This window comes from Melitaea cinxia, chromosome Z, assembly GCF_905220565.1.
Source record: "Melitaea cinxia chromosome Z, ilMelCinx1.1, whole genome shotgun sequence".
NCBI classification, from domain to species: Eukaryota; Metazoa; Arthropoda; class Insecta; order Lepidoptera; family Nymphalidae; genus Melitaea; species Melitaea cinxia.
This window is the reverse complement of record NC_059424.1, coordinates 17,172,502-17,190,040: the sequence shown is the minus strand read 5'-3', so window position 1 is coordinate 17,190,040 and position 17,539 is coordinate 17,172,502. Positions and strand designations below refer to the sequence as shown.

Sequence of the window (17,539 nt, the reverse complement as noted above, 5' to 3'; positions counted from 1 at the left end):
ATTATTTAATTGTATCTTAAACTTTCTTTTAAGATAAGATTCTATAATAAGCATATATTACATCTTACAATTGTTTTTAGATTATACATCTATATAAATAGTACTAAAACGCCAATGACGTAGCGTGAGGGGTGCTGGGTGGCCATGGCCCCGGGCGGCACACGAAAGGGGGTCAATATCACCACGATTTTTTTAATTGACAAAAATAAAAATTCCAAATCGTGTCCGCAATGTAACAAACATAAAAATACAGTAGAATTGTGAACCTCCTCCTTTATTGAAGTCCATACGATGTTCGCCAGGTCAGCTAGTTTTTAATAATGGTGAAAAGAAATATTGGAAAATTTTAATTTTAATGATTTTTGTACAAACTACTTTCATTACATTGTAAAGATTTTTAATCTTTCGTATCAGTGTGTAATCGTGTTCAAAACAATCATAAATAATTAACACGCTACGGTTAAGATGATGCCTCCCTTTTTAGAAAAAAAACTCATAATTAATCCACATAAATTATATATCATCAGATAATTGCTTGCTCTACCGGCATCATAACAAAAAAATAATAATTATTGCTTTTGTTTTTGTAAATTAATTAATTACTAAAATTATAAACATATTTATATAGATAAACTAGCTGACTCGGCAAACGTTGTCTTGCCGCTAAACGCTATTTAAAAATAGGGGTTGATGGTAGAAGGGTGAAAATTTAGGGTTGTAAGTATTTTTCAACGCCAAATCATAATAAAATAAAAAATAAATAATTTATCTAAAAAATTTAAAAACAATTTAGCTGTGGACTACCCTTAACATTTAGGGGGATGAAAAATAGATGTTGTTCGATTCTCAGACCTACCCAATAGCACACAATATTTTATGAGAATCGATCAAGCCGTTTCGTAGGAGTTTAACTACAAACACCGCGACACGAGAATTTTATATATTCGATATTGAGACACAATACAGCAATGCTTCCATCTGACGGTTTCAATTTTTAAACAACGTCAACATGATTGACGGTAAGTAAAATCAAGTCAATTTTTGATATGATATTCAAAAATGTTTAGAATTCCTAATGTGAGGGTAACACAAAAATAAAATCGTACAAATTAAAAATAGTTAATAAACGTCCACTAAGAACGAATTTATTAACAGAATCGCATTAAGGTCTAGGGCCCCAAAAGACGATGTAGCGACATCTATCTCGCGACATACAAATAAGAGAAAACTGACGTATCCTAAATCACGATATCAAAAATTTATAGCGGTTCAGACAGATTTTGAAAAATTATACTTCTAAAGGCGTTAAATGGGAGTTAAAAGTTTTCATTTGTCTTACAATTCGTCCGTCCATCATTTTTTTTTTCATTTGTAGCATGAAATTAATTTATGCACTATTGATTATAAATTAATAAATATGCATTTCAGCATTAGTAGGCAATCTACCCTTAAACGGATGAAATAGGGATTGAATGTTTAAATGAGAAATTCGTAACTTTTGAAGCAGAAAAAAATAGTATTTTTACTGGACTACTAATTAAAATTAAGTGAACAAGTGTTTCAGTTTTATGAAAATTCTAAAATTGAATAGGTGAAATAGTGGATGAAATTTGTACGTAATCCGTTATTTTTAGAGTAAAAACGAAGAAAAACCGAGTTCTAATTGAACTCGGTTGTTATCGACAAGTAATACAACGTAGGTAGACGAAAAAATGGTCAAGTAAATACGCATTATCAAAGATTACTCCAAAAGTTGTAATCAGATCTCAATTAAATTTAAATGTGACCACATGTTAAGCATCGGTTTTCGATTAAATTAAAAATCATTAAAATCGATACATCCAGTAAAAAGTTATGCGGATTTTCGAGAGTTTCCCTCGATTTCTTTGAGATTCCATCATCAGATCCTGGTTTCCTTATTGTGGTACCAAACTAGGGATATATTCTTTTCAACGAAAAAAGAATTATCAAAATCGGTTCATAAACGACGGAGTTCTCACCGAACATATATAATACAACGTAGGTAGATGAAGAAATAGTTAAGTAAATACGCATTATCAAAGATTACTCCAAAAGTTGTAATCAGATCTCGATGAAATTTAAACGTGACCACATGACAAACATCAGCTTTCGATTAAATTAATAATTATTAAAATCGGTACACCCAGTAAAAAGTTATTGCGGATTTTCAAGAGTTTCCCTCGATTTCTCTGGAATCTCATCATCAGATCCTGGTTGCCTTATCATGGTACTAAACTAGGGAAATCTTCTTTCCAACAAAAAAAGAGTTATAGAAAGTTATGCGGTATAATTCAACGTAGGTCGACGAAAAAAGCGTCAAGTAAAAACGCATTATTAGATATAACTCGAAAAGTAGTTAGATCTCAAATAAATTTAAATGGGACCAATTGACACACACCACCTTTCGATTAAAAAAAATTTGTCGAAATCGGTCCACACGGTCAAAAGTTCTGATGTAACATACATTAAAAAAAATACAGTCGAATTGAGAACCTCCTCCTTTTTTGGAAGTCGGCTAAAAAGGATAGGAACTAATTCACTGCGCTGCTTCGCTGCGGAATTTTGATTTTTTTGTCAATTATTTTTTATTTTTTCGCTCATTAGATGCCAACTATGCGTGACTTTCATTAAAAAAATTATTTTGTGAGAAAATCAAATTAAAAAAAATATATCGTGCTTTAAACCACACGACTGAAGTAAGACTTCACAATAGGCCTCCACTGTGTCTTAGATATACGAAACGTAACTGGCTATGAGAGAAAGAGACAAAAAATGTGTGCTCGCATCTCTCTCTCTCTCTTAGTCCGTCCGCCTCGCCCGATCACACTCTTTTCGTAACACTTTCGTCATGCATTCACTAGCTTACTCGCCAAGTCAAGCGTGCGTAAAAAGTTTTACTTAATATCAAATACATAGGCGATAGACGAAACTCTAAAATTTTTCAATTTAGTATCTTTCAATATAAGGGTTATATGGGTCGATACGTTAATCTCTAGAATTAACGATACGATGCAAAAATAAATATTATGTTTCTGCTGTATGTGTTATACATGTTTTTTTTTTTTTTCGAAATGACTGTTGGCCCTGCTGACCTTTAACAGCATCACCGGTGAGAGGGGCCGGGTACTATAGATATTGGCCGCGAAGGCAGATGTGGGTCCTTTTGGAGGGCACGGGAGACGTTCATCCTAAGGGTGTCACTTAGCGAGATAGCACCTCGGCTTAGAACGTTGTCGGAGTGGAGGAGGCGCTATGCGGAGCGCTTATATTTTTAACTTAGATGGGTCCGTGAACCGAACCCGTTTTCAAAAATTGTAATATAGCTTAGTAACTCAATAACCAAACACGCTGGTAGGTTCATCCATAGAGGTGATAATCAAGGTAGCATATAACAATATGCTCTGAACGAAACGTTGGCGTGATGTAAAAGACAACTAATGCCACCTAGCGAAATATCAGCGAACTAACTGTTACTATAACTGTATTCACTTCACCTTTAACAAGATTACAAGACCCTATTCTGAATCGGTGGTAGCTTCACTTTTAACAATAATAATTAACTAGGAGACCTGGCGAATTTCGTAACGCCTTATTAATTTTCTTAAATATAATAATTACACATATCAAAATAATCTATAGCCTATATTTCAAGTTAGATCAAATTGCACACGGTGTGCAAATTTGATTAAAATCGGTTAAGTAGTTAGGGATCCATCGCGGACAAACAACGTGACGCGTAATGTTTATATGATGATATTAAGAATAATTAAATCCAATATAATTTTGGTAGGTAAAATGACGAAAGCAAAACTACGTTTGAAGGTAATTGAATAAACTAATATTTGATTTTAATTTTCATTTTTATGCATGATAATAATAAATGATCCGAACGAGAAAGACCTTCATTTATCTGTTTAATTGATAAAAATTATATTGGGATATATAACATTGAGTTTTGATATAACTGCCACGAACGATTATGTTTTTATTGTGTATTACCTCATATCAACTGATTCACTATACCTACTGCTAAATACCTAAGTAAAAAGAAGAAAAGCTTATCATAACGATTTTATCACTATCGTATTATAAACGTTTTTAAAGTAACTAACTTATTTAATCAAAAATTATACATATTTACAATTCACAACTTAAGAACTAAATATTTACAGATAGTTCCAAAACTACTGTATTTTTTATATATATATTTTTAATGAGATAATTCCTCGCCTTATGCCTCCACTGGTGACAAGAGGACTTGGCACAATTCCACGCGGACATGATTTGTACCAATTGACAAGTTTATTGAGAAACGTAAAAAACTGCCGTCCCTAATTACGCACACAACTTACCAACGGACACGGACGCACAAGTCAACAAATATGTCAAATTAATTAAACAACATAATTAAATATTAATAAGGAAAAAACCAAATAAATACTCCCCTTTCAATTATCTGTTTGTAGTGCCAAAATAATTATTAAAATTTTCCATGGACACAACATAATTGTTATTCTTTCTGCGTCTGTGTTTATTCCGGCTAATCTATCTCAAATTCAATAATTTTAACGATTTTAAGAAATTTTCCCTGATTGATAACTGATGTTGTAAATAGTAGGTAAATGTACACGTTTATTATGTTACACAAATGTATAAATTATTATAGAGTAAGAATACCTATATTTTTTAGTTCTAAAATATTACTTAAATTACTCTATGTTGTCTTTACCAAATAACATAATAACAACATTCAAATATGCGTCATTAGATTACACGTTGTTACAGAATGCTATGAGGAAATAAAGGTTCACTGCTCGTTCCCGGTAGGTGATAGCATGATAATATGTAGCCGGGTAGAAGTATAGAACATATAATAGTATATAGAATATATAATAGTCGGGTCAACATATATGTTGACCCGACTTTTTAATAATATACGTGCCAAATTTGAAGTAAATCCATGCGGTACTTTTTAAGTTTATCCCGGAGATATATACAGACAAACAGACCAAAATTCTAAAAACTATATTTTTGGCTTCGGTATCGATTATAGATCACACCCCAAGTATTCTTTTAAAAAAATATTCAATTTACAGTTTTGAATTTCCTACCATTTAATTATATGTATAGATTACATAAAGACAATATTTTTAGTAATTAATCATTGATAAGGACCATTATTTTTAACCTTTTATACAAAAGACTAAAGAGTATAATCAGCCACTGTGTATGGCATTTGTGGACTACGAGAAAGCCTTAAACTCTGTCGAGGTCCGGGCTGTCCTGGATTGTCTGCGGCGGTATATCGAGGTTCTGAGATGTATGTACGACACGGCGACGATGTCCGTCCATATCCAAGACCAGCGACAAAAACCTTTTCCTTCGTCGCGAGGTAACACAGGGGGATGTAATATCACCGAAACTGTTTATAACTGCGCTGTAGGATGACTTCAAAACCTTGGATAAGCCATCAACGTGGCGACACATCAGCGAATACATCTCTCACGTTTCGTCACGTCATCGTTGCAGGAGCTAAGCCAAATACTGAGCGGCCTGAACCAGTTCTCTTAGTTCTCTTCAGTTATGTTTAAGAAACAAGTCATACCGAGACCGGTATCAGTCGAATGCACCTTTCTCGAAGTTGTTCAGGATTATATCTACCTACAACATACCATTCAACTAGATCAAAAGAACTTCGGGAAGGAAGAAGATAGGAGGATTCAATTGGTCTGGGTAGCATTTCGCAGGCTTCGTCGAGTCTTCACTGCGAGGAAACCGCAATTTCCGCCGACAAAAGTCTTCAAGCAATGCGTGCGAGACGTGGACAACGACGAAGAGACTAGTCCATAAGTTCAAAGTCCCTCAATGTGCAATTAAACAGGCGGAACTTGGGATTACAGGAAAGATCCATGAGACCGAAATAACAAAAGTTACCGACATAGCCTGTAGAATAAGCAAGTTGAAGTGAAAATGGGCTGGTCACCTGTGTCACAGGACCGATAGACGTTAGAGCAGCCCTATCCTGCAGTGGAGACAGTTTGTTGGTAAACAAATCTACGTACGATCTCTAGTAACTAAATCGTTATGTTAAAAATTTAATAATAAAATTATGTGCTGTCATGTGACACCAGGTAGGAACGAAGTTCCTTCGGATAGTATAGAAGTAACACAATTTGAAAATTTTATATATAATTGATTTTTATATATATTTCCTAGTTCTTGGTTTTTTTTTTTAATTTTGTTGATTAGTTTTTAAATAAGTACATAAAAGTATTTAGGAAATTTAGTATTTTAGAAAATAACCAATACCGTAAAATAAAATAAATCAAACAAAATAATAATAATAATAATTCAAACTATTAAGTGAAATAAAAAAACATGTATATTTATTTTTGTCGATAGTATAAAATTGCAAAAATAATTTTAAAAAAGTTTACTAGTAATATTTTAGTTTAACAAACGTCATATTATACAGTCGTCTGACTGATATTACGTCACTTCCGTTATATATTTTTCTTACGGTTTTAGTATCACATTTTTTCAGTTGGGTCGCCCAGAATAATGTCAAACATGCCGTAAGGAACTTCGTCCCAAAAATAATTGAATGTTGAACAAATATCCCGTTTGTTTTTTATACGACTATAGACGCCTGCAACACCAAGAGCATTGCAAACTTGTTGCCGACCCTGACCCCGTACCCTCCCCAGGAGCTCTAGCTAACTTACTCACACCACAAACATAACTTGAAACCAGTATTATTTAGCTGTCATCTTCTGCAAGGCTTAGGTATTTCCCCAGTCCGGCTGCTCCAAATTATGAACAAGATGTTTTCTGGTATGCCCAACCTCAACAAATGTACAAACTTTAAAAAAAAACATTTCTGAATGACGTCACAGGTGAAAGTTTTATAAACGGTAATACTAAAGATGCCCGACTGACTCAATATTTAATGCATTCAGTTCGTAAATAACTTTATGATATTGTTTTAATTAACGTCCGACGCAATAAAAACATAAATTAAAAATTAAAAAAATCCCCCGACACAACAACCTGAGTTGCCTTTAAAAAGTAAAAAATAACTAAAGAAACTCAATCTCAAAGGACCTGAGTATGTACAACTATCAATAATTCTAAAATAATTGTGTTTGCTTGCAAACGAAAAAAAACCGACTTCAATTACATCGACGAGTAATACAGCGTATATCGACGAAAAAATAGTCAAGTAACTACGCGTTATCAAAGATTACTCAAAAAGCAGTAATCAGATCTCGATAAAAATGTGACCACATGATAAACATCAGCTTTCGATGAATTAAAATTTATCAAAATCGGTACACCTAGTAAAAAGTTATTGCGGATTTTCGAAAGTTTCACTCGATTTCTCTGGGATCCTATCATCTGATCCTGGTTTCCTTATCATGGTACCAAACTAGGGATATCTCCTTTCCATCAAAAAAAGAATTATCAAAATCGGTACTTCCAGTAGAAAGTTATGCGGTATAATACAACGTAGGTCGACGAAAAAAGCGTCAAGTAAAAACGCATTATTAGATTTAACTCGAAAAGTAATTGTTAGATCTCAAATAAATTTAAATGGGATCAATTGACACACACCGCCTTTCGATTAAAAAAAATTGTCGAAATCGGTCCACCCGGTCAAAAGTTCTGATGTAACATACATAAAAAAAAACAGTCGAATTGAGAACCTCCTCCTTTTTTGGAAGTCGGTTAAAAATACAATGATTGATTGATTATATTTGCAGACATATGGTTATTCTTCCCCACTTTCCCCACAACTTTTAAACGACTCAACTGAATTTCATCAAACATATTAAAAAACACTCGCCCGTAGCTCACCTTCCATACAAAAAAAAAAAAACTAAATTGTAATCGCTTCATCCGTTCGCAAGCTACGGAGCCACAGACAGACAGTCAAACTTATAACATCCGTCTTTTTGCGTCGTGGGTTAAAAATAGCGATGTTACAAGATTGACACCAACCAAAGCGAGTTTCCTTGCAATGGTTTTTAGCTATGTTTGCTAAAAATTTCTACAACAGTTTGAAAATCAACCGCTTTCTTCCAAAATGATTTAGCATTTGCAGCATAAAGTGGAATTTAATGTAGGTCTGTTTTTATACTTATTTTAATACTTATACTACTTCGTGATACAATTAATTATATTATTTACGACGTAATTAGCGACTGTTTAGTTTCGTAATACTCGCATTCGCTCTTGACCTTCGAACGAATTGTTTACCATCGAAGTGACCCAAAGACCTCCCCAATCATATGACCCACAATTTAACCACGCACCACTCTTTTGATAATGAACTCTAATATGGTACTATAAGAGTTATTTTTTGTTAAAAATAGATCAGTTATAGTTTTGTCTGTTAATTGTTATGCAATGGAATATACTGGAGGTACTCGTATACATATTCCGGGAACTACGTATCAGAAACAAAAGCGTGTTCTTTCGTTTCCAAGTATCAGGAGATATGGGTGCTATTATTGTCAGACACGTCGAATGGCAAACGTATTCTTTCCGAATCTAGTAATTATTTGCCTACTATCTCAAGATCTGCCCAAGCATAATACTGGTTTTTGTGTTCGTATATGTATAGTAAGAGGCGATAACACAGTTCAACTACTACCTTGGAACTTAAAAAGCCGACCGATGGCGGGATAACCATCCAACTGCTGACTTTGAAATACACAGGTCGAAGACAGGCAGCAGCGTCTTCGGTGCGACAAAGCCAGCCCTGCCTGCGGTCAACAACCGCCGCCCAGCATGGTGACTATGGGCAAAACACATGAGTTCACGTCATTTTTGGTGTGAACTTGTGGAGGCCTATGTCCAGTACTAGACTGCGAAAGGCTGATATGATGTGATATTAAATTTAAAATGTAAAAATAAATAGCAAATTTTTCAGCTCGAAAGACATCTTTTAAGACCAAATTTTTAAACATACGCTATGTTAAACTATACGCATTCAGCCTGTCATAACCCACTGCTGAGCATAGACTTCCATGAGTAACGATTGCTATCAGGTGTACATGATAACAACCGGGACCGACGGCTTAACGTGCTCTCCGAGTTACGGTGGGGCGACCCACATGAACTACACAAACACCCAGACCATGGCAAACATCTATATGGCCAATACATATATTTGTTATGTGCGGGAATCGAACCCGCAACAGCCAAAAACCAGTGCTTAAACCTTTGTGCCAACGCGTCGTCAATCTTAAAATATAGATATTTAATTACTTATTGAAATAGGTTTCAATGAATTACCGTAAACAATAAAATTAATCATATAATAAAATTAAGAATATTATAAAATTTATATCTACTAAAACTAGGGTTTTTCCATGTACATACATGTTTTAAAATAAAATGTTGACCAATCTTACTAAACTTTGAACTAAGCCGTGGAATTTTTCGTTTCACCTGTAACCTCTAATAAAAAGTCTTGCGTCAAGTATAATTTTGATTGTTATTGCTTTACATATATTGTCAATTACTGACTATATTAATTTATAGTAGCTGCGCTCGCGACTTCGTCCGTAATTTAACAAAATAATTATTGTTCAGGTCGCAGAGACATCAAATAAAAATAAAAAATTAAAAGAAAAGTAGCATAAGTTACTCCTTATTACATCAGCTATCTGCCAGTGAAAGTCCCGTCAAAATCGGTCCAGCTGTTTCAGAAATTAGCCAGAATAAACAGACAAACAGACAGACAAAAATTGTAAAAAAATGTTATTTTGATATATGTACCGTGTATCCATTATGCATTTAGTAAAAAGCGGTAATTTTTATATTACAAACAGACATTCCAATTTTACTTATTTGTATAGATAATTTATATAAATATAGTAAAATGATTAAATTATTTTCATCATTTTATTATCCGTTCTCATCTCATACACGATCTTTTGAATTCTTAAAACAGGTGTCTGTACAGCACTGTCTCCATTGTACGGCTCCGTTCAAAGCTCAAAATTATAGAACTTTCGGACCAAACAGCCAGTTAAGATTTTTTATTAAATAACTATTTTCTATAATTCACATATAGAAAAATAAGCATATCCACTTTGTTGAAAATGCGTTGGGTTGGACACGTAGGAATTTTTTGACATTAGGTACTTTGGTATGTATATTTTTTACAAAATATTCGGCTATTTGCCCTTGGTTGGTGCGTACCATGTCTCTTCTTATTGTTTTAATAATATTTATAAATGTGTGGCTACGGTACTAAAGAATTTAGCCACCCCCTCTCTTCCCGTGGGTGTCGTAAGAGGCGACTAAGGGATAACAAGGTTCCACAACCACCTTGGAACTTAAGAAGCCGACCGATGGCGGGATAACCATCCAACTGCTGGCTTTGAAATACACAGGCCGCAGACGGGCAGCAGCGTCTTCGGTGCGACAAAGCCAGTACTGCGGTCACCAACCCGCCTGCCCAGCGTGGTGACTATGGGCAAAACACATGAGTTCACGTTATTTTTGGCGTAAACTTGTGGAGGCCTATGTCCAGCAGTGGACTGTATAGGCTGTAATGATGATGAATATTTATAAATATGACATTAATTATCGTATGTCTACTTTTAGTGTAAAAGCAAATCTTTAACATCCTGTCCTGTATAGACGTTGGCCGTTTTAACATAATTGTTGCACTTTTCTCTCGTTATAATTATACTGGATTAGCAGCCATGGAAGTGGACTAGTCGCCCTTGAATACTAACTTAGAAAAATATATACATCTTGAGACTAATACGTGAATCTATTTGGTAAACTTATATCAAACTATGGCCTATAAAATTGTATCTTTATATTATCATTGATGAACGTCAAGTTTATTGTAGAAGTCTGTTTACACTTTAGCCCACGATTATCTAAAATTGTATGAACTAAGGCGAAAACTTTGAAAGGACTACTTTTACTTAAACTAGTCCCTCCACTAAACTGTTACCTCATAATTTTTACTGGATATACCGATTTTAATAACTTTTTTTATTCGAAATATGATGTTTGTCGTGTTCTAATATTTAAAGTTAAGCGAAATCTGATAAATGTTTTTTGAGTTATCCCTAATTAATAATTATGCGTAGATATTTAATTAAAACTTTCAACGTAACGAACGTAGGTTAACGTTTGAAAATGTCCACGTTTTATTACATTTCGCTGTAAATTGAACGGTTTTTTTTTTGTTTGATAAGAAAGAAGAAACACAATTATATAATAATTAAACAGACCTCTTGCTCACCGACACAGTCCACGACTAATCTAGGGTGTATTTGAGTGTTCTATATAAAAATTAACTTAATACTTGGTACCTAAAAAAAGGACAATCGAAATATAATGGGTATTGTTCGTTTCATCGAGTCAGCTAGTAATCTATATATTAATACGTGAAGCAAAAATTTTGTATCCCTTTTTACGAAAATTGCGCGAACGAAAATTTCGTACACTTATAGTTTATATAGAGGAGTGCAGAATGCTAATATTTTTTTAATTATCATGAAAATATATTAATTCAATAGTAATAAAAAAACATAACACACACTGCCATGTATTTGACACACACCCATATACACTTTTGTTGATTGTCAAAGTCTGTAGTCAAACTGAAAATTTTTGAAAAAGGTTCTTTATTTTCATAATTTTTTTGGTTCTATTCAATTTAAATTTTTAATTTTGGTTGAATTTCGACCTCTAAGCGACCACTATATGATAAATGTATCATCATTACAGCCTATACAGTCCACTGCTGGACATAGGCCTCCACAAGTTTACGCCAAAAATAACGGGAACTCATGTGTTAAAATCTATCTTGTTAACTCATAAATGTATAAAGGCGCGAAACATAAATCTTAAAAGGACCAATAAAATAAAATAAATATTAGACATTTATTTCATATCTTTATTCGTTCCCATCAGTTTGTAGAATCCTTGTCGTATACAAACATCTTTTATATAATCATCTTTATCAAAACACACGTACTTTTGCTTAAGATCACTAATTTTAAATTACATAATTAATTTAACCAGGAGAACTAAGATGCTTCAGTTTTGTGATCATCAACCACAATCGCTTTCAAATCGTAGAGAACTTGATCAGTTGTACGATTATTGTACACTATTGATGGTTCTATGTACGATATGTTTTATTTCAAAACGACCATCAGTCTGAATTGTTACAATGTACGAAAGCGAACTTGCTCGACAATCAACCTTCTACAAAGTAGCGATAAATTACATCAACACCGATATTTCAATAAATACTTTTAATATAATCTGACAAAATTTTAATTACTCACAGATATAATTAAATTAGGGCTCTGTTTCGCCGGTCGCTGATTAAGTTTATCTTACATATAACGTACTGATAGAAAGAAACTAGAATAGGCACTTTGGGGGTGTATTATCTCAACTAACAAACTACTACTTTTAAGCCCGATTCACGTAATATTTTATCGAGATCGGGCCGAGCACAAACTGAGATCAACACAGTAACAAGCCTTAGATTATCTGGTTTGATACCGTTATATGTTAGATAGCTTTATCAAAAACCAGTTAAACATCCGCCATATATGCCAGTATTACAATATTACATAGAAATAAGAACCCCCGTTACAAGTTTCTAACTGCGAAATTCTAATATTATTTATTTTGTATTAAAATGATTGGTGTAATTTTACAGAAGTAAAATGGTGCACAATATAGCTAATAGGACTGATTAATGTATAAAAATACCGCAATTATAATTTTAAAAAAATGTTACAAAATATATTTTCTAAATGTAATTTTTAAATTCGATATAAATATTCAAAAGCTATATAACTTACGCACTCGATTTTATTGTAACTTTAGGCCCTAATAAAGAGATTGGGTGAAATGTGCATTTTTAAGATACTTTATAAAATTACTTGAAAACGCGTTCATTTTAAGTTTTTTAAATAATTTATATGAATTATGTGATTTTTTTTCCTTGTAATTATGACAAATATAAAATAAGAAAAAATAATGATAATTAATATAGTCAAAATATATTATTTTATTATATAAAACCAATCTTACTACAAATCGTAATTTCTCGCATTACAATCTGGAAACTGGTATCCCTATACATTTTACAAACTAAAAGGAACCATCGATATTACATGTAATATAATTAATAAATAACTTAACCTACAAATATGAATTTACGTTTAGTATGCGAAACAAGAGAAAAGCTATTATGAAAGTGTGTAATAAATCCATTAATGTTTTTGATGTAAGTACACGCCACAGACGAACAAGATTAATACCCTAGTTTCTTATAAAATAGTATTCATATAAATAAAGAATCGATACATTTATTGACATCAAACAGAAGCTTTAAGGGCAACTCAAACGATCTTTTTTTTAATTTCAGTTAAATTTAAATTTTATTATTAATCTTGGACGTCGTAAGACTATTGTGTAAAATAAAAAACAATTCAAAATTTAAAAAAATTTCAATCAATTTTTAGGTAGTCTTTGAAATCATCAGTAATAAATATTTTGATTCAATTTCAAAGAATTAATTATCATATAAGTAGAGCGAGGCCACAGCCAACAGTAAAATTTACTAACATCTTACATTCAAGACGAAAAGATAAAAAGTGTACCTACAGATGACAACATGTCTATGTTTACTTCTCTCATTGTTTTAAGCCTTTCTTTTCAAACACAAATATATACTTGAATATTGAAATCGTCTTGCAAATCAAGATGCTTAATAAAATAACGTTACCCGGCTTATTTTATCACTAAGCGAGAAGCAAGGCACACAATAATAGGTAATATAATTTACATAACGTACATATGTTACATTAATTAATATTGTCATTAAAAATCGAACAAAAGGAACATTCGAGAAACTCATAGAAACTTATAGAATGTCAATCTTTTTCAAACGACCTTGTGTTTTAAATCGGCGTTTTTATTACAACATCTGCCGCAGAGAAATGGGAACAAGGTATATTTATAAAAAAAAAAAAAAAAAACTGTATTGTGCACGCAAAATATACTGCAGATCACTGGAATAAAAGCGACCTTCATGATTCTCATCTTTTGATGAACTTAACGGCACATTATTCCGGCTCACAATTTCATATACGAGTATTACGAGTAGATAGTTCCGTTCTGGTTCAGAATTATCTCTGACCTTTTCCAGTTTCATTATGGCGACATGTTATTGACATACGTCAGCACTAATTATAGTTCCACGAAAACTACTTTAGGATATATTGTTTTTCTTTTTATTTTATTAACTAGCGACCCGTCCCGACTTCGCACGGTTGCAAAAACTATCAGTATTCCTCTACTATATTATGCATGCATTATACATATAAATCTTCCTCTGAAATCACTCTAATTAGTAAAGAAAACCGCATCAAAATCCGTTGCGTAGTTTTAAAGATCTAAGCATACAGACAGGGGAAAGCACTTTGTTTTATACTACGAGTATGTAATGAAAACATTGTCGCTTTATGACGAATGTAAAACAAAATATTTATCTTCAAGGACTGGCGTATAAATTATAGGGATATATTAGCTACAAAAATTAATAAAAAAACGTAAATAAAATCACTAGAATTCTTAATCATTTGGCATTAATTTGTTAGTTTCAATTAAATATAAAAGATAGATATAATAATAAGACGATAAAACAGTTTTACAGGAAGTGTTATAAAATAAATAAAAATTTATATTATCAATTATCGAATCAATTAAAATATAAAAACGTTTCAGGTACCACAAACATTGACAACAATTATTAATTTAGCTTAGTTAATATAATAATTAAAACATCCACATGCATTCCGTATCAAGAGGTAACTTACAAAGGTAGTAATCTCCAAATATAAACTTTTTGGACTCAAATTACCGGATTCGTCTAACGAATATTGATAACAAATTAAATTACTTAAAAACCAAGTCCAATATATCGCAATTTCCTAAAAAAATAAGTTAAAGTAAGTTTCAAGTTTGTCTCTATTTTAAAGAATAGTCTTTTACAAACGAATTTACTTTAAAATGTAGGCTTAGGTGGAATTATGCAAAAATATATTTAACTAGCTTTGAATATCACGTTGTAATATAAGTTTAAAATAACATAAAACAATTGTTAATTAGACAAATTATTATTGTTAGCACACGTACATGAAATTAATAATGTTATCACATACAGACACGTTGTTCACGTATTAAAATGACCCGGATATTTTCTGCTATCCTCAATAGCTCATAAGCCTTAAGGGACTACAAAAATTATTCAGCTATTGAAAATATCACGTTCTTATTATATCTTAGTTTTACATAATTTGTTTATAAGGATTTATAGCCGCACCCAAAAATTGACGAATTCACTTATTGACAAAATAAGCAAGCAAGTCGTATATATATGTGATATATATATTTAATATTTATACTATAAAATTTCGTTATTAATTGGCTAAATAATTTAGTGTAAGTCCGTTACGTGAAGACTTCACTTCTATCCATGATTTTTTAAGTAAAATGTTGTAAGTTTAGGAATCATCTAATTCGTAATACTCATTCAAGGATAGAATTGATTTCAGTCTTAACGCCTGTTTCACCGAATGCTGATGAAGTTTATCTCGAACACATTTTACTGATAGGTTACGAGAGACTATCAGCAAGACGCAAAATAGGAAACATAGCGCCTAGTTCAATTTAACTATAGGTCTCGGCACGAAAGTATAGCGCTGACCGTTACTGCGCAGAAGTACGAAATATGGTATCGGAGGGGCGAGGCCGGGACGCGGGAGGGTCACGCGTATCGGGCGGACGCTGTGATTGGTTCATCAGTCGTTTCTTGCCTCACGCACCGAATCATCGTCCCGCTTACTTCTTAAGTACAGTCGTGCTGTTGAGTGTTTCGTTTTTAACTTGGTGTTTTTGTTTGAATTTCGTTTTGTTTCTTATTTCGTTAAAATAGTATTAGGTTATTAAGTTTATTTTATTTGTGGAATTTTTTCTCGGTTGATAAAAATGCCTAAAAATAATAAAGTTTTAAAAAGACAGGCACGAAAACTGAAATATGATGTGCATTGTTACCTTAAAATGGAGACAGATGGATTTATTGACTCTCTAAGTCAATTAAAAAGCGAAGTTGATGGTGGCATTGCCACAATAATAAACACTTTAATTACTGATTTAAGAAAAATTCAAAAACGGACAGCAATGGCTACAAAGGTATCAGTTGTTACTGTAAGAAAAATCTCCACTGAAGCTAATAAGTCTGATTTACTTACTGTGTTTAGAACACCTGGCAAAAAAAGATTAAGAACGAAACCTGTCACTAACATAGACAATTTTGACCATGGTGTTATAAAAAGAGTTATACACAATTTCCCCAAAGTGAACAACGAACTGCCTACTGTTGAGAAGTTGAAGAAAAAACTGGAAGAAGATATTAACTTTAAAGGTTCGGAGCGGAGCCTTCGACGTATAGTTAGGAATTTGGGATTCCGCTGGAAACCAACAGAAAACAACCGTAAGGTTCTTATAGTCTTCGAACATACGTATACAAAGGATTGAGTACTTGCATAAAATAAAAGCATATCGTCGGGAGGGTAGGCCTATTATATATACAGACGAATCCTACGTAGATTCTTCCCACTCCACGCCCAAAGCATGGACCGATGTTTCTAGTAAGGGTCTAAAAAGGCCTATTTCAAAAGGACAACGAGTAGTCATTGTCCACGCCGGTTCGGAAGCTGGCTTCGTACCCAATGCACTGCTGACATTTAAAGCCGGCACAAAGTCGGACGATTACCATGACAATATGAATTATGAGAATTATGAGAGGTGGCTTAAAACGCAGTTATTACCAAACCTACCACCTAATTCTGTTGTGGTAGTTGACAATGCCTCCTATCACAACAAACAATATAATCTAGCACCTATATCAAATGCTAAAAAAGCGGATATGCAGGCCTGGCTTACTGAAAAAGGAATCATGTATGACAAAGCGTATCTAAAGCCCCAATTATACAATTTAATAAAAGCCAACAAAGATAGATTCAAAACATTCTCCATTAACCAAATCCTAGTAGAAAATAAACATCAAATACTGAGACTACCTCCATACCACCCAGACCTAAACCCAATTGAAATGGCGTGGTCAACCATCAAACAATACGTTGCAAGCAAAAACGTGACTTGGAACCTTAATAAATGTACAGAACTTATAAAAGAAAAAGTTGCACAAATGGGTGAACGGGAGTGGCAAATTTTATGCCAAAAAGTAAAAAATATAGAAGAAGAATACGCAAAGAGCGATCATGTCGTTGATATGATGACGGAACAATTTATTATTCACGTCGATGAAGAGAGCTCGGAAAATGATACCGATTCTGATGGTGCCAACGATGACAGCACTGACGCGTGTAGTCCCGAGCCCGGGCCCTCAACAAGTAAAAGACTTTGTACAATAGAAGGCGTGCATCCGTTATAA

The 17,539-nt window shown here is 33.1% G+C and overlaps 1 protein-coding gene across 1 annotated transcript; it reads left to right on the top strand.

Moving 5' to 3' along the window:
• The first annotated feature begins 16,867 nt into the window (after positions 1–16,867).
• LOC123668880 lies at positions 16,868–17,539 on the top strand. The gene has a single exon (XM_045602571.1). It carries the CDS (start codon positions 16,868–16,870, stop codon positions 17,537–17,539), a length of 672 nt encoding a protein of 223 aa, XP_045458527.1.